At 41.1% G+C, this 18,439-nt stretch overlaps 1 protein-coding gene across 1 annotated transcript in view; it reads right to left on the reverse strand.

The window, feature by feature from the left end:
* LOC311122745 (1-phosphatidylinositol 4,5-bisphosphate phosphodiesterase delta-1-like) overlaps positions 1-18,439 on the reverse strand; it is a gene marked incomplete at both ends in the record, with an annotated part of 71,036 nt that overhangs the window by 7,262 nt on the left and 45,335 nt on the right. The window contains one exon of the mRNA XM_084197068.1: positions 203-347. Coding sequence (XP_084053194.1) covers positions 203-347 — 145 coding nt within the window. The remainder of the gene's footprint in view (positions 1-202; positions 348-18,439) is intronic.

Here is an 18,439-nt window from a genome sequence, read left to right on the forward strand (position 1 = left end):
TAGGGTCAGGGGTTAGGGGTTAGGGTTAGGGTCAGTGGTCAGGGGTTAGGGTTAGGGTCAGGGGTTAGGGGTTAGGGGTTAGGGTCAGTGGTTAGGGGTTAGGGTCAGGGGTTAGGGGTTAGGGGTTAGGGTCAGGGGTTAGGGTTAGGGTTAGCACCAGGGTTAGGGTTAGGGTTAGGGTTAGCACCAGGGTTAGGGTTACCTTGAAGGCATACTCCTTGATGGCCTTGATGACGTCTTTAAACAGGACCTTGGAGGTGAGGGTGTGGCCATGGTAGATGACTGGCTCCCCCTGGGCCCCGTCCCAACAGTCTAACTCCACACAGCGACAACTCTTCATGAGGGCCCTAAGGATCACAACACAATCAACACACATATAGAGTACTACTACTATATCTAGTACTGTATCTAGTACTATATCTATTATATATAGTTCTGTATCTAGTACTATATCTATTATATCTAGTACTGTATCTAGTACTATATCTATTATATCTAGTACTGTATCTAGTACTATATCTACTATATCTACTACTGTATCTAGTACAATATCTATTATATCTAGAACTGTATCTAGTACAATATCTATTATATCTAGTACTGTATCTAGTACTACATCTACTATATCTAGTACTGTATATAGTACAATATCTACTATATATAGTACTGTAACTAGCACTATATATATTATTATCTAGAACTGTATCTAGTACAATAATTATAATACCTAGTACTGTATCTAGTACTACATCTACTATATCTAGTACTATATATATTATATCTAGTACTATATGTAGTACTATATCTATTATATCTAGTACTGTATCTAGTAATATATATATATTATATCTAGTACTGTATCTTGTACTACATCTACCATATCTAGTACTGTATGTAGTACAATGTGTATTATATCTAGTACTGTATTTAGTACTATATCTATTATATATAGTACTATATCTAGTACTATCTATTATATCTAGAACTGTATCTAGTACAATAATTATAATATCTAGTACTATATCTGTATCTAGTGATATATCTACTGTATCTAGTACTACATCTATGATATCTAGTACTGTATCTAGTACTATATATATTATATCTAGTACTATATCTGTATCTAGTGATATATCTGTATCTAGTGATATATCTACTGTATCTAGTACTACATCTATTATATCTAGTACTGTATCTAGTACTATATCTATTATATCTAGTACTATATCTATTATATCTAGTACTATATCTGTATCTAGTGATATATCTACTGTATCTAGTACTGTATCTGTATCTGTATCTAGTACTATATCTATAATATCTACTACTATATCTACTATATCTTGTACTGTATCTGTATCTAGTACTATATCTACTATATATTGTACTATATCTACTGTATCTAGTACTGTATCTGTATCTAGTACTATATCTAGTATATATGTCCTACTAGAACTGTATCAAGACATTTTCATAGTCATGCTGACATAGAACAATAGTCGAAGGCCTTTTGATAAAGCCCTCTCTTATACTGCCCTTTGATAAGCCCTCTCTTATACTGCCCTTTGATAAGCCCTCTCTTAAACTGCCCTTTGATAAGCCCTCTCTTATACTGCCCTTTTGATAAGCCCTCTCTTATACTGCCCTTTGATAAGCCCTCTCTTATACTGCCCTTTGATAATCCCTCTCTTAAACTGCCCTTTGATAAGCCCTCTCTTAAACTGCCTTTTGATAAGCCCTCTCTTAAACTGCCTTTTGATAAGCCCTCTCTTAAACTGCCCTTTGATAAGCCCTCTCTTATAATTGTACAACTGCATAGATGAGTTGTATGGTAAAAATGAATGTTTTCTTGATATAAGCAATGTGTAACTACATAGACACTGTAACAAAGGCATGTTAACTTTATGTAAACCTCGGAACTTTTGTGTAAGAGACTAGAGGTTGTATTCAGTAATATGTTTACGTACTGTTGTATGCAATATGTTGTAATATGTATGTATTATTTAAGGTACACTGTAAACCCCAATGTGCTGTCATTACTCAAAACGTATGAGGAAACCTGTTGCACTTAATATATCGGACTACAGTTACTTAAAGTGATTTTGTAGTCATTACTCAAACCGATAGAGACGCTGTCACCCTGTAGGGGTCCAGATTTGAGTTGTATCAACTTGAACATTTTGAGTAACGCCTCCAGTAAGCCACGCCTCCAGACACATGTAATAATCTGGAGTACCCAAAAGGGTTAGGGTTAGGGTTAGGTACTAAATGTCTTGTGATAAATTACATAAAATCCTTGAACATACAAACATTCTGGTAGTTTACTGGTAAACTTCAAACGTTTAGAGTAATATACACTCCCTTTGCAACCCTGGCCACATCAGGCCACATCAGGCCACATCAGGCCATATCAGGCCACATCAGGCCATATCAGGCCACATCAGGCCACATCAGGCCACATCAGGCCTGTGAGTAGGGTTGCAAAATTCCGGTAATTTTCCCAAAATTCCCAGACTTTCAAAAGATCCTGGTTGAAAGATTTCCAGGAATCTTCCAACTGAGATTTCTGGAAAACCTGGGAAGTTTACCAGAATTTTGCAACCCTACCTGCAAGTCACATTATGCTGGCTTGGAAAGGGATGTGTAATCCCTATTGGAATCCAGCCAGAGTTAGGATCCATTCATAATGAATCAGGAACAGTGAGAGGAGACTACCTAAGGCGTTTATACTGGAACAACCTAACTAAACGATTGGATTAGTTCAGAAAAACGTATGTTATGGGATCACGTGACCCTTGAACGAGATGGCCGAATGAACTGAGTAATTTCCAATTCTTAATCTTACCTCCACTTCAAGTTAAACCCCATTTGCTTTAGTCAAAACGAGTAATAGCCTCGGAAAAAGCCACTAGCCAGGAGCATGAGGACCCGTCCCTTCCCGAGGCCCAACAATTGCCAACCTCGTCCTCTGTAGAAGACATCCTTTCTGAGCTGAGATCCCAACAACAAGATAACCATCAACGCAGGGCGCCTGGATGAGGCAGAGGGGCGAATCCTCTCCATGGAAAGCTCCCTGGCAGACGCCATGGAAACAATAGCATCTGCTAAAAAGAAAATAGAGCATCTGGAAAAGAAAACAGAGGACCTGGAAAATAGGGGGCGCCAGAATAAATGCAATAAATGCAATTGCTAAAATATACTTAAGTATCAAAAGTAAAAGTAAAAGTATAAATAATTTCAAATTCCTTATATTATTATTTTTATTTTATTTTTATTGGCGGATAGTCAGGGGCACACTCCAACACTCAGACATAATTTACTAACGAAGCATGTGTGTTTAGTGAGTCCGCCAGATCAGAGGCATTAGGGATGACCAGGGATGTTCTCTTGATAAGTGCATGAATTGGACCATTTTCCTGTCAAAATGTAATGAGTATTTTTGGGTGTCAGGGAAAATGTATGGAGTAAAAAGCACATTATTTTCTTTAGGAATGTAGTGAAGTAAAATAAAAGTTGACAAAAATATAAATAGTAAAGTAAAGTACAGATAGCCCAAAAAACTACTTAAGTAGTACTTCAAGTATTTTTACTTAAGTACTTTACACCACTGCACCAGAGATGACTAGAGTTCCATTACTGTACAATGACATTGACTAGTACCTTAACTCTACTGAAAAATATACTATGTGCTCTCAAAAAGGAAAAAGCATACGTTGCGCTAATACAAAAGACACACCTCTGTGATGCTGAACACGCTAAACTCCGCAGAGCTCGGGTGGGACAGGTGTATTTCTCATCTTTCAAATCAAACAGTAGAGGCACAGCTATACCTATCCATAAGCTTGTTACATTCATAATTGACAAAGACATGCAGTATCTGACTGGGTCACTGTATGGGCAACCAATTACTATCTTAAATATAAATGCCCCCAACACAGATAGTCCTGTTTTCATGTTGAAAATGATAACCCTGTTCAATGAGCATTGTGTTTCCTTTGGAGTGCTGGCTGGAGATTTTAACTGTACCCTCAACTCAACTCTGGACAAATCGTCTCAAGTCCCCACCACAAACCCTCGATCGGCAAAGATGTTGAACTCTCTTACTAAAGAGATGGGACTGATAGATACCTGGAGAGAGACTAATAGCTCATCTATGGACTATACAGTTGAAGTCGGAAGTTTAAATACACTTAGGTTGGAGTCATTAAAACTTGTTTTTCAACCACTCCACACATTTCTTGTTAACAAACTATAGTTTTGGCAAGTCGGTTAGGACATCTACTTTGTGCATGACACAAGTAATTTTTCCAACAATTGTTTACAGACACATTATTTAACTTATGATTCACTTTATCACAATTCCAGTGGGTCAGAATTTTACATACACTAAATTTACTGTGCCTTTAAACAGCTTGGAAAATTCCAGAAAATGATGTCATGGCTTTAGAAACTTCTGATAGGCTAATTTACATACTTTGAGTCAATTGGAGGTGTACCTGTGGATGTATTTCAAGGCCTACCTTCAAACTCAGTGTCTCTTTGCTTGACATCATGGGAAAATCAAAAGAAATCAGCCAAGACCTCAGAAAAAAAATGGTAGACCTCCACAAGTCTGGTTCATCCTTGGGAGCAATTTCCAAACGCCTGAAGGTACCACGTTCATCTGTACAAACAATAGTATGCAAGTATAAACACCATGCGACCACGCAGCCATCATACCGCTCAGGAAGGAGACACGTTCTGTCTCTTAGAGATGAACGTACTTTGGTGCGAAAAGTGCAAATCACTCCCAGAACAACAGCAAAGAAACTTGTGAAGATGCTGGAGGAAACAGGTACAAAAGTATCTATATCCACAGTAAAACGAGTCCTATATCGACATAACCTGAAAGGCCGCTCAGCAAGGAAGAAACCACTGCTCCAAAACCGCCATAAAAAAGCCAGACTACAGTTTGTAACTGCACATGGGGACAAAGATAGTACTTTTTGAAGAAATGTCCTCTTTTCTGATTAAACAAAAATATAACTGTTTGGCCATAATGACCATCGTTATGTTTGGAGAAAAAAGGGGGATGCTTGCAAGCCTAAGTACACCATCCCAACTTTGAAGCACAGGGGTGGCAGCATCATGCTGTGGGGGTGCTTTGCTGCAGGAGGGACTGGTGCACTTCACAAAATAAATGGCATGTGGATATATTAAAGCAACATCTCAAGACATCAGTCAGGAAGTTCAAGCTTGGTCGCAAATGGGTCTTCCAAATGGACAATGACCCCAAGCATACTTCCAAAGCTGTGGCAAAATGGCTTAAGGACAACCAAGTCAACAAAGTCAAGGTATTGGAGTGGCCATCACAAAGCCCTGACCTCAATCCTATAGAAAATTTGTGGGCAGAATTAAAAAGCGTGTGCGAGCAAGGAGGCCTGCAAACCTGACTCCGTTACACCAGCTCTGTCAGGAGGAATGGGCCAAAATTCACCCAACTTATTGTGGGAAGCTTGTGGAAGGCTACCCGAAACGTTTGACCCAAGTTAAACAATTTAAAGGCAATGCTACCAAATACTAATTGAGTGTATGTAAACTTCTGACCCACTGGGAATGTGATGAAATAAATAAAAGCTGAAATAAATCATTCTCTCTACTATTATTCTGACATTTCACATTCTTAAAATAAAGTGGTGATCCTAACTGACCTAAGACAGGGAATTTGTACTAGGATTAAATGTCAGGAATTGTGAAAAACTGAGTTTAAATGTATTTGGCTAAGGTGTATGTAAACAAAGTGGTGATCCTAAATAAAGGTGTATGGAAACTTCCGACTTCAACTGTACATACCACTCCAATGTCCATAGCACCTACTCTCATATAGATTACATTTTATTCCCAATGATTTTCATAAATTCTGCCTCTTGTACAATCGGACCCATGGCAGATCCCACCTTTGTCCGCCTCCGCTTTGACCTCTGTAAGTACATCCCGAGGTCAAAGAGCTGGAAAATCCAACACCTCCATGTTATCAAACGAAGCATTCCATACATTGGTTACTACACCAAACATTGGAAGGCCACCAAAAATTCTGAAATTTCCATCCCCAACTATAACATTTTCCGTCTAGATAGAACTGCCAAAGGGGGTGGAGTTGCAATCTACTGTAGAGATAGCCTGCAGAGCTCTATCATACTATCCAGGTCTGTGCCCAAACAGTTTGAGCTTCTACTTCTAAAAATCCACCTTTCCAGAAATAAGTCTCTCACTGTTGCCGCTTGCTACAGACCCCCCTCAGCCCCCAGCTGTGCCCTGGACACCATATGTGAATTGATTGCCCCCCATTTATCCTCAGAGTTCGTACTGCTTGGTGACCTAAATTGGGATATGCTTAATACCCCGGCCATCCTACAATCCAAACTAGATGCCCTCAATCTCACGCAAATTATCAACAAACCTACCAGGTACAACCCTAAATCTGTAAACATGGGTACCCAAATAGATATCATCCTGACTAACTTACCCTCTAAATACACCTCCGCTGTCTTCAACCAGGATCTCAGCGATCACTGCCTTATTGCCTGCGTCCGTAACGGGTCCGCGGTCAAACGACCACCCCTCATCACTGTCAAACGCTCCCTAAAACACTTTAGCGAGCAGGCCTTCCTAATTGACCTGGCCCAGGTATCCTGGATGGATATAGATCTCATTCCATCAGTAAAGGATGCTTGGTTGTTCTTTAAAAGTAATTTCGTCTCAATCTTAAATAAGCATGCCCCATTCAAAAAATGCAGAACTAAGAACAGATATAGCCCCTGGTTCTCCTCAGACTTGCCTGCCCTTGACTTGCACAAAAACATCCTGTGGCATGCTGCATTAGCATCGATATGCAACTTTTCAGGGAAGTTAGGAACCAATATACACAAGCAGTTAGGAAAGCAAAGGCTAACTTTTTGAAACAGAAATTTGCATCCTGTAGCACTAACTCCAAAAAGTTTTGGGACACTGTAAAGTCCATGGAGAATAAGAGCACTTCCTCCCAGCAGCCCACTGCACTGAGGCTAGGAAACACTATGACCACCGATAAATCTACAATAATCGAGAATTTCAACAAGCATTTTGCTACGGCTGGCCATGCTTTCCACCTGGCTACCACTACCCCGACCACCAACTCTGCACCCTCTGCTGCAACTTGCCCATGCCCCCCCCCCCCCCCCCCGCTTCTCCTTCACACAAATTCAGACAGCTGATGTTCTGAAAGAGCTGCAAAATCTGGACCCCTACAAATCAGCTGGGCTAGACAATCTGGACCCTTTCTTTCTAAAACTAGCCGCCGAAATTGTCGCAACCCCTATTACTAGTCTGTTCAACCTCTCTTTCGTAACGTCTGAGATCCCCAGAGATTGGAAAGCTGCCACGGTCATCCCCCTCTTCAAAGGGGGTGACACTCTAGATCCAAACTGTTACAGACCTATATCCATCCTGCCCTGCCTGTCGAAAGTATTTGAAAGCCAAGTTAACAAACAGATCACCGACCATTTCGAATCCCACCATACCTTCTCCGCTATGCAATCCGGTTTCCGAGCTGGTCATGGGTGCACTTCAGCCACGCTCAAGGTCCTAAACGATATTATAACCGCGATCGATAATAGACAGTACTGTGCAGCCGTCTTCATCGACCTGGCCAAGGCTTTCGACTCTGTCAACCACCGCATTCTTATTGGCAGACTAAATAGCCTTGGTTTCTCAAATGACTGCCTCGCCTGGTTCACCAACTACTTCTCAGATAGAGTTCAGTGTGTCAAATCGGAGGGCCTGTTGTCTGGACCTATGGCAGTCTCTATGGGGGTGCCACAGGGTTCAATTCTTGGGCCGACTCTTTTCTCTGTGTATATCAATGATGTCGCTCTTGCTGCTGGTGACTCTCAGATCCACCTCTACGCAGACGACACCATTTTGTATACATCTGGCCCTTCATTGGACACTGTGTTAACAAACCTCCAAACGAGCTTCAATGCCATACAACACTCCTTCAGTAGCCTCCAACTGCTCTTAAACACTAGTAAAACTAAATGCATGCTCTTCAATCGAACGCTGCTGGCACCCGCCCACCCGACTAGAATCACCACTCTCGACGGGTCTGACCTAGAGTATGTGGACAACTACAAATACCTAGGTGTCTGGTTAGACTGTAAACTCTCCTTCCAGACTCACATTAAGAATCTCCAATCCAAAGTTAAATCTAGAATCGGCTTCCTATTTCGCAACAAAGCCTCCTTCACTCATGCTGCCAAACATGCCCTCGTAAAACTGACTATCCTACCGATCCTTGACTTCGGCGATGTCATTTACAAAATAGCCTCCAACACTCTACTCAGCAAATTGGATGTAGTCTATCACAGTGCCATCCGTTTTGTCTCCAAAGCCCCATACACTACCCACCACTGTGACCTGTACGCTCTTGTTGGCTGGTCCTCACTACATGTTCGTCGTCAAACCCAGGCCATCTATAAATCACTGCTAGGCAAATCCCCGCCTTATCTTAGCTCATTGGTCACCATAGCAGCACCCACCCGTAGTCTGCGCTCCAGCAGGTATATCTCACTGGTCATTCCCAAAGCCAACACCTCCTTTGGCCGCCATTCCTTCCAGTTCTCTGCTGCCAATGACTGGAACGAATTGCAAAAATCTCTGAAGCTGGAGACTCTTATCTCCCTCACTAACTTTAAGCATCAGTTGTCAGAGCACCTTACCGATCACTGCACCTGTACACAGCCCATCTGAAATTAGCCCACCCAACTACCTCATCCCTATATTGTTATTTATTTTGCTTTTTTGCACCCCAGTATCTCTATTTGCACATAATCTCTTGCACATCTATCATTCCAGTGTTAATACTAATTGTAATTATTTTGCACTATAGCCTATTTATTGCCTTACCTCCATAACTTGCTACATTTGCACACATTGTATATATATTTTCTGTTGTATTTTTTGACTTTATGTTTTTTTACCCCATATGTAACTCTGTGTTGTTGTTTTTATCTTACTGCTTTGCTTTATCTTGGCCAGGTCGCAGTTGTAAATGAGAACTTGTTCTCAACTGGCTTACCTGGTTAAATAAAGGTAAAAAAAAAAAAAAAAAAAAGAACATGGAAAGACAACTACACACAAGACAACAAAGACTCTGATGTTTCTCCGGCCACAATGTGGGATGCTGCCAAAGCCCCTCTGAGAGGTTATCTAATTGCATATGCTTCCTCTAAGAAAAAAGCAATGGAAGCACACAGGTTAGATCTTGAGAGGGAGCTGGAACGCTGCGAAAAAGAACATAAACAATCCCCAGACAGCGACACCTGGAGGCAACTTAAAGCAGCCAAAGCCAAACTAAACTTGGGCTATACTCGGGTGACAAAAAAAGTGTTTTCTTTACTAAACAGAAATACCATGAGTATAGCAATAGGCAGATTGTCTTGCTTACCCATTAAGAAAAGAGCAATCAGAGAGTACAATCATGCCCGTCCGAACAGCAGATGACGAGGTCACATGTGATCCAAATAAGATACATTAACATTTTCATGATTTTTATACTTCTGAGAGAAAACATACAGAAAAACTACGAAAACTATTAGAGACCGACCAAGAAGATCTCAACTCCCCCTTTGCTCCTGAGGAGGTCCTAGAGGCAATTATCTCCATGCCACCTAACAAGTCTCCAGGCCCAGACGGATTTCCCAGAGAGTTCTACAAAGCTTTTTTGCCGCAGCTTAGCCCCATTTTCATGCCAATGCTAGATGATTTTTGCTAACACGGAGCTCTCCCAGACTCTATGTACACAGCCCGCATTACAGTGTTGCTCAGAAAGACAAGGACCCTCTCTCCTGCTCGTCCTACCGGCCCATAAGCTTGTTGGAGTTCCACTACAAAATAATTACAAAATTTCTCACCAAAAGACTAAACACTCTTCTACCCAAAATAATAAAAGAGGACCAAACTGGATTTATTAGAGACAGGTACTCTTCTGATAACATTCACCGTCTTTTTGATATTATAGATCAAGTAAACACACAGAAGACCCTTGTCCTGTTGGAGTGGAGCTTTCTGTCCTGCTGGCTTCACTGGATGCTGAGAAGGCGTTCGACAGGATGGAGTGGAGCTTTCTGTCCTGCTGCTGGCTTCACTGGATGCTGAGAAGGCGTTCGACATGATGGAGTGGAACTTTCTGTCCTGCTGCTGGCTTCACTGGATGCTGAGAAGGCGTTCGACAGGATGGAGTGGAGCTTTCTGTCCTGCTGCTGGCTTCACTGGATGCTGAGAAGGCGTTTGACAGGATGGAGTGGAGCTTTCTGTCCTGCTGGCTTCACTGGATGCTGAGAAGGCGTTTGACAGGATGGAGTGGAGCTTTCTGTCCTGCTGGCTTCACTGGATGCTGAGAAGGCGTTTGACAGGATGGAGTGGAGCTTTCTGTCCTGCTGGCTTCACTGGATGCTGAGAAGGCGTTTGACAGGATGGAGTGGAGCTTTCTTTCCTGCTGGCTTCACTGGATGCTGAGAAGGCATCCGACAGGATGGAGTGGAGCTTTCTGTCCTGCTGGCTTCACTGGATGCTGAGAAGGCGTTTGACAGGATGGAGTGGAGCTTTCTGTCCTGCTGGCTTCACTAGATGCTGAGAAGGCGTTCGACAGGATGGAGTGGAGCTTTCTGACCTGCTGGCTTCACTAGATGCTGATTAGGCGTTTGACAGGATGGAGTGGAGCTTTCTGTCCTGCTGGCTTCACTGGATGCTGAGAAGGCGTTCGACAGGATGGAGTGGAGCTTTCTGACCTGCTGGCTTCACTAGATGCTGAGAAGGCATCCGACAGGATGGAGTGGAGCTTTCTGTCCTGCTGGCTTCACTGGATGCTGAGAAGGCGTTCGACAGGAAGGAGTGGAGCTTTCTGTCCTGCTGGCTTCACTGGATGCTGAGAAGGCGTTCGACAGGATGGAGTGGAGCTTTCTGTCCTGCTGGCTTCACTGGATGCTGAGAAGGCGTTTGACAGGATGGAGTGGAGCTTTCTGTCCTGCTGGCTTCACTGGATGCTGAGAAGGCGTTTGACAGGATGGAGAGGAGCTTTCTGTCCTGCTGGCTTCACTGGATGCTGAGAAGGCGTTTGACAGGATGGAGTGGAGCTTTCTGTCCTCCTGGTTTCACTGGATGCTGAGAAGGCGTTCGACAGGAAGGAGTGGAGCTTTCTGACCTGCTGGCTTCACTGGATGCTGAGAAGGCGTTCGACAGGATGGAGTGGAGCTTTCTGTCCTGCTGGCTTCACTGGATGCTGAGAAGGCGTTTGACAGGATGGAGTGGAGCTTTCTGTCCTGCTGGCTTCACTGGATGCTGAGAAGGCGTTTGACAGGATGGAGTGGAGCTTTCTGTCCTCCTGGCTTCACTGGATGCTGAGAAGGCGTTCGACAGGAAGGAGTGGAGCTTTCTGTCCTGCTGGCTTCACTGGATGCTGAGAAGGCGTTTGACAGGATGGAGTGGAGCTTTCTGTCCTGCTGGCTTCACTGGATGCTGAGAAGGCGTTTGACAGGATGGAGTGGAGCTTTCTGTCCTCCTGGCTTCACTGGATGCTGAGAAGGCGTTTGACAGGATGGAGTGGAGCTTTCTGTTCTCAGTCTTAGAAAAGTTCAATATGGGCCCAAACTTTATTAAATGGATCAAGTCACTATATTCTCATCCAAATACCATGGTGTATACTAATGGTCTGAACTCTGACAGATTCCCTTCGGGATGTGGCACAAGACGCTCACTGTCCCCCTGCTCTACTTGTTGGGTCAGTTAAGAACAAATTCTTATTTACAATGACGGCCTACTTGTAAAGCCCCCCCGGCCAAACCCTCCCCCAACCCGGACGACGCCCTATGCAATGCCTTAGACCGCTGCGCCACTCGGGAGCCTTGATAAGGAGCAATCCAAGTGTAATGGGTGTTTCTGCAGGTGGCCTTCAGCGCAAGATTTCGCTCTACGCGGATTATGTCTTGCTCTACATATCCAACCTGAAAAATCCCTCCCTCCCATTTTAGACACAATTGCTCAGTACGGCAAGTTTTCAGGAAGAAGATACATGTTATCAAATCCATTGTTTGCCCTCTCAATCTTACACTCACCAGCTCTATGAAGACACTCTGTCCGTTCCAATGGAAGACACAAAGGGTCTCAATACCTTGGGATCTTTCACCAGCTCTATGAAGACACTCTGCCCGTTCCAATGGAAGACACAGGGGTGTCAATACCTTGGGATCTTTGTAACACCAGATCTGATTGGCCTTTTCAAGGAAAATTAACTCCCACTGCTGGATCGAATCAAGAATGATCTCCGGACCTGGATCTCCCTCCCAATTAGCTTAGTCGGAAGAATCAATGTTACCCGTATGAACATCCTCCCTAGATGTAACTATTTATTTCAGATGCTCCCATGCTATCTCCCAGTTTCTTTTTTCAAAACAACCAACCAAAGCATCACCATATGTGTATATGGGGCAATAAAAACCTAGGATCAAGTTCTCCTCTCTATGGAAACCTGAATCTAAGGCTGGCCTTGCCCTTCCTTCCCTGCCTACTGTGCTGCTGGTCTGCCCAAATCCTCAACATGGATCACAAACAGACAAGACTCAATTAATAACCTTATTGAAGTGGGGAACATACCCAAAACCTTTGTGATTTGCAAATGGCAGGATCCTAGGTTTTTATTGCCCCTATTACCCTACTAGCATGGAAGGACTGTAAGAAATACCTTGGCATTTCTTCCCAGCGTCATACCCAAGAAGACTTGAGGCTGTAATCACTGCCAAAGGTGCTTTAACAATGTACTGAGTAAAGCTTATTTTTATACATTTGCAAACATTTCTAAAAACCTATTTTTGTCTAGACATTATCAGGTTTTGTGTGTAGACTGATGAGGAGAAGAAAAAAAAACTATTTAACAACTTTTAGAATAAGGCTGTAACCTAACAAAATTTGGCAAAAGTCAAGAGGTCTGAATACTTTCCGAATGCACTGTATTTCAAATTGGACAGTGTGAATGGGGGTGATTAGGGATGTGTGTGTATACAGAGCCTTCAGACAGTATTCAGACCCCTTGACTTTATTCACATTTTGTTACATTACAGCCTTATTCTAAAATGGACTATATCATTTCTTTTCCTCATCAATCTACACACAATACCCCATAATTACAAAGCGAAAACAGGTATTTTTGAGATTTTTGCAAATGTATTACAAATAAAAAACAGAAATACCTTATTTACATTAGTTTTCAGACCCTTTGCTATGAAACTCAAAATTGAGCTCAGGTGCATCCTGTTTCCATTGATCATCCTTGAGATGTTTCTACAACTTGATTGGAGTCCACCTGTGGTAAATTCAATTGATTGGACATGATTTGGAAAGGCACACACCTGTCTATTGAAGGTCCCACAGTTGACAATTAATGTCAAAGCACAAACCAAGCCATGAGGTCGAAGGAATTGTCCGTAGAGCTCAGAGACAGGAACGTTTCAGGGGAAGGGTACCAAAAAATGTCTGCAGCATTGAACGTCCCCAAGAACACAGTGGCCTCCATCATTCTTAAACGAAAGAAGTGTGGAACCACCAAGACTCCTAGAGCTGGCCGCCCGGCCAAACTGAGCAATAAGGGGAGAAGGGCCTTGGTCAGGGAGGGGACCAAGAACCCGATGGTCACTCTGACAGAGCTCCAGAGTACCTCTGTGGAGAAGGGAGAACCTTCCAGAAGGACAACCATCTCTGCAGCACCACCAATCAGACCTTTATGGTAGAGTGGCCAGACGGAAGCCACTCCTAAGTAAAAGGCACATAAAAGCCCGCTTGGAGTTTGCTAAAAGTCACCTATAGGACTCTCAGACCATGAGAAACAAGATTCTCTGGTCTGATGAAACCAAGATTTAACTCTTTGGCCTGAATGCCAAGCGTCACTTTTGGAGAAAACCAGGCACCGCTCATCACCTGGCCAATATTATCCCTACGGTGAAGCATGGTGGTGGCAGCATCATGCTGTGGGGATGTATTTCAGTGGCAGGGAATGAGAGACTAGTCAGGATCGAGGCAAAGATGAACGGAGCAAATTACTCGATGATAGATCCTTGATGAAAACCTGCTCCAGAGCACTCAGGACCTCAGACTGGGGCAAAGGTTCACCTTCCAACAGGACAACAACCCTAAACACACAGCCAAGACAACACAGGAGTGGCTTCGGGACAAGTCTCTGAATGTCATTGAGTGGCCCTGCCAGAGCCCAGACTTGAACTCGATCGAACATCTCTGGAGAGACCTGAAAATCGCTGTGCAGCGATGCTCCCCATCCAACATGACAGAGCTTGAGAGGATCTGCAGAGAAGAATGGGAGTAACTCCCCAAATACAGGTGTATACAAGCTTGTAGCATCATACTCAAGAAGACTCGAGGCTGTAATCACTGCCAAAGGTGCTTCAGCAAAGTACTGAGTAAAGGGTCTGAATACTTTTTTTTAAATATAAATTCGCAAAAAAATCTAAAAAACTATTTTTGCTTTGTCATTATGTTGTATTATGTGTAGATTGATGAGAAAAACAAAACAATTTAGTCAATTTTAGAATAAGGCTGTAACGTAACAAAATGTGGAAAAAGTGAAGGGGTCTGAGTACTTTCCGAATGCTCCGTACATGTTGTGGTGCTGTAAAACTAATGATTTGCTCATTGTCTCAGCTAAAGCTGGAAATAGCTAACACGATCACAGATAGTGCTGCTGCAAATGTGTTGTTTGTTTTGTTTTATATTTTATGTAATTATATTATTCATGTTTGCCACATGTGAGGGTGGAATGTGTTTTGTTTGTTGATTGAAAAATCAGAAACTCTTTAAAAAAAAGTTAAAGTAATGTTTTTTATCGTTGTGTATGTTTAACATGAATCAATCAATCACTCAATCAGTGGAGGCTCCTCAGAGGAGGAAGGGGAGGACCATCCTCATCAGTGAATTTCATAAAAATACAGATAGTGAGACATTAAAGTAATCATTTTTTAGATAAAACTATACTAAATATATTCACGTCACCAAATATTTGATTAAAACACTGTTTTGCAATGAATGTCTACAGTAGCCTCAACAGCACTCTGTAGGGTAGCACCATGGTGTAGCCGGAGGACAGCTAGTTTCCGTCCTCCTCTGGGTACATTGACTTCAATACATAACCTAGGAGGCTCATGGTTCTCACCCCCTTCCATAGACTTACACAGTAATTAGGACAGCGTCCTCCAGCCTATCTGAGCTCTTGCAGCAAGAACTGACATGTTGTCCACCCAATGAAAGGATCAGAGAATGAATCTAGTACTGAAAGCATAAGCTACAGCTAGCTAGCACTGCAGTGCATAACATGTGGTGAGTAGTTGACTCAAAGAGATAGAAAGACAATAGTTGAACAGTTTTGAACAAATTCATTTCTTCCAAAATTAAGGAGAAGCAATGTTAACATATGTTTCCCATGTCAATAAAGCCCTTAAATTGAAATTGAATTGAATTGAATTGAATTGAATTGAATTGAATTGAATTGAATTGAATTAGAGAGAGAGAGAGAGAGAGAGAGAGAGAGAGAGAGAGAGAGAGAGAGAGAGAGAGAGAGAGAGAGAGAGACAGAGAGAGAGAGAGAGAGAGAGAGAGACACAGAGAGAGAGAGAGAGAGAGAGAGAGAGAGAGAGAGAGAGAGAGAGCTATACACTGTATATATATTTTTCTTCTTTCACTCTGCTCAAACAGAGAGGGATGCCATGTTAGCTGGCTGGCTATGGCTATTTAACACTGGAACTCTTCCAAGTCAAGGTAAGCTTTTGCTACTTGTGGACTAATGATTACTCCCTGGCAAGAGTGTGCAAGGCAGTATTGAATGTGTCACTGTCTGTCATCTTGATTACTCAAAATTCTCTATGTTGTAAACTTTCATTCATAGGAAGGATGTAGCAACCTCATAATGGGTACAGGGAATATTCAAGTATCATGTAGTAGCCTAAACCTATCGATGTTACATTGAACTGGGTGAATGGAATATGAATGACAGTCATCCAATATGCTGTAATAGAAATAAGGCCATGCTCATAAATAAAAGAATCATCCTCCCTCATCTTAAACGGCACCAACCGCCACTGCACTCAATGTACATTCAAAAACACAGATATTAAAAACAATTCCAAAAAATCTACCTGTAGTAGAGCATGCTGGGGAAAAAGTTAATTTGTTATCATAACTTTTAAAAATTGAGTTGATGTGACTTCTCATAAAATTTTGAGTCAGTACCATTTAACAATTTAAAGTAATAATGACTTTTCATTTACTTTGAGTTTAGCTTACTAGAACTATTTTAATAAAAAATACCTTGGGGTTTACAGTGTAGGCCACGGTGCAGCTGCATAGTAAGGTTAGTTTAGATAAGAGGTAGTAAGGTATGGTTAGATTAGATTAGAGGTAGTAAGGTATGGTTCGTTTCGATTAGATTAGAGGTAGTAAGGTATGGTTAGTTTAGATTAGATTAGAGGTAGTAATGTATGGTTAGTTTAGATTAGATTAGAGGTAGTAAGGTATGGTTAGTTTAGATTAGATTAGAGGTAGTAATGTATGGTTAGTTTAGATTAGAGTTAGTAAGGTATGGTTAGATTAAATTAGAGGTAGTAAGGCATGGTTCGTTTAGATTAGATTAGTGGTAGTAAGGTATGGTTAGATTAGATTAGAGGTAGTAAGGTATGGTTAGTTTCGATTAGATTAGAGGTAGTAAGGTATGGTTAGTTTAGATTAGATTAGAGGTAGTAATGTATGGTTAGTTTAGATTAGAGTTAGTAAGGTATGGTTAGATTAGATTAGAGGTAGTAATGTATGGTTAGATTAGATTAGAGGTAGTAAGGTATGGTTAGTTTAGATTAGAGGTAGTAAGGTATGGTTAGTTTAGATTAGAGGTAGTAAGGTATGGTTAGTTTAGATTAGAGGTAGTAAGGTATGGTTAGATTAGATTAGATTAGAGGTAGTAATGTATGGTTAGTTTAGATTAGATTAGAGGTAGTAAGGTATGGTTAGTTTAGATTAGAGGTAGTAAGGTACGGTTAGTTTAGATTAGAGGTAGTAATGTATGGTTAGTTTAGATTAGAGGTAGTAAGGTATGGTTAGATTAGATTAGATTAGATTAGATTAGATTAGATTAGATTAGATTAGATTAGATTAGATTAGAGGTAGTAATGTATGGTTAGTTTAGATTAGATTAGAGGTATTAATGTATGGTTAGATTAGATTAGAGGTAGTAATGTATGGTTAGATTAGACTAGAGGTAGTAATGTATGGTTAGTTTAGATTAGAGGTAGTAAGGTATGGTTAGTTTAGATTAGATTAGATTAGAGGTAGTAAGGTATGGTTAGTTTAGATTAGAGGTAGTAAGGTATGGTTAGTTTAGATTAGAGGTAGTAATGAATGTTTAGATTAGATTAGAGGTAGTAATGTATGGTTAGTTTAGATTAGCGGTAGTAAGGTATGGTTAGTTTAGATTAGAGGTAGTAAGGTATGGTTAGTTTAGATTAGAGGTAGTAAGGTATGGTTAGATTAGATTAGATTAGATTAGATTAGATTAGATTAGATTAGATTAGATTAGATTAGATTAGAGGTAGTAAGGTATGGTTAGTTTAGATTAGAGGTAGTAAGGTATGGTTAGTTTAGATTAGATTAGATTAGAGGTAGTAAGGTATGGTTAGTTTAGATTAGAGGTAGTAATGTATGGTTAGTTTAGATTAGAGGTAGTAAGGTATGTTTGGATTAGATTAGAGGTAGTAAGGTATGGTTAGTTTAGATTAGAGGTAGTAAGGTATGGTTAGTTTAGATTAGAGGTAGTAAGGTATGGTTGGATTAGATTAGAGGTAGTAAGGTATGGTTCGTTTAGATTAGATTAGATTAGATTAGAGGTAGTAAGGTATGGTTAGTTTAGATTAGAGGTAGTAAGGTATGGTTAGTTTAGATTAGAGGTAGTAAGGTATGGTTAGTTTTGATTAGAGGTAGTAATGTATGGTTAGATTAGATTAGAGGTAGTAAGGTATGGTTAGTTTAGATTAGAGGTAGTAAGGTATGGTTAGTTTAGATTAGAGGTAGTAATGTATGGTTAGTTTAGATTAGAGGTAGTAAGGTATGGTTAGTTTAGATTAGAGGTAGTAAGGTATGGTTAATTAGATTAGATTAGATTAGATTAGATTAGATTAGAGGTAGTAAGGTATGGTTAGTTTAGATTAGATTAGATTAGAGGTAGTAAGGTATGGTTAGTTTAGATTAGAGGTAGTAAGGTACGGTTAGTTTAGATTACAGGTAGTAATGTATGGTTAGTTTAGATTAGATTAGATTAGAGGTAGTAAGGTATGGTTAGTTTAGATTAGAGGTAGTAAGGTATGGTTAGTTTAGATTAGAT

This window comes from Coregonus lavaretus (assembly GCF_964263955.1).
Source record: "Coregonus lavaretus genome assembly, contig: HAP1_SCAFFOLD_966, whole genome shotgun sequence".
NCBI lineage: Eukaryota > Metazoa > Chordata > Actinopteri > Salmoniformes > Salmonidae > Coregonus > Coregonus lavaretus.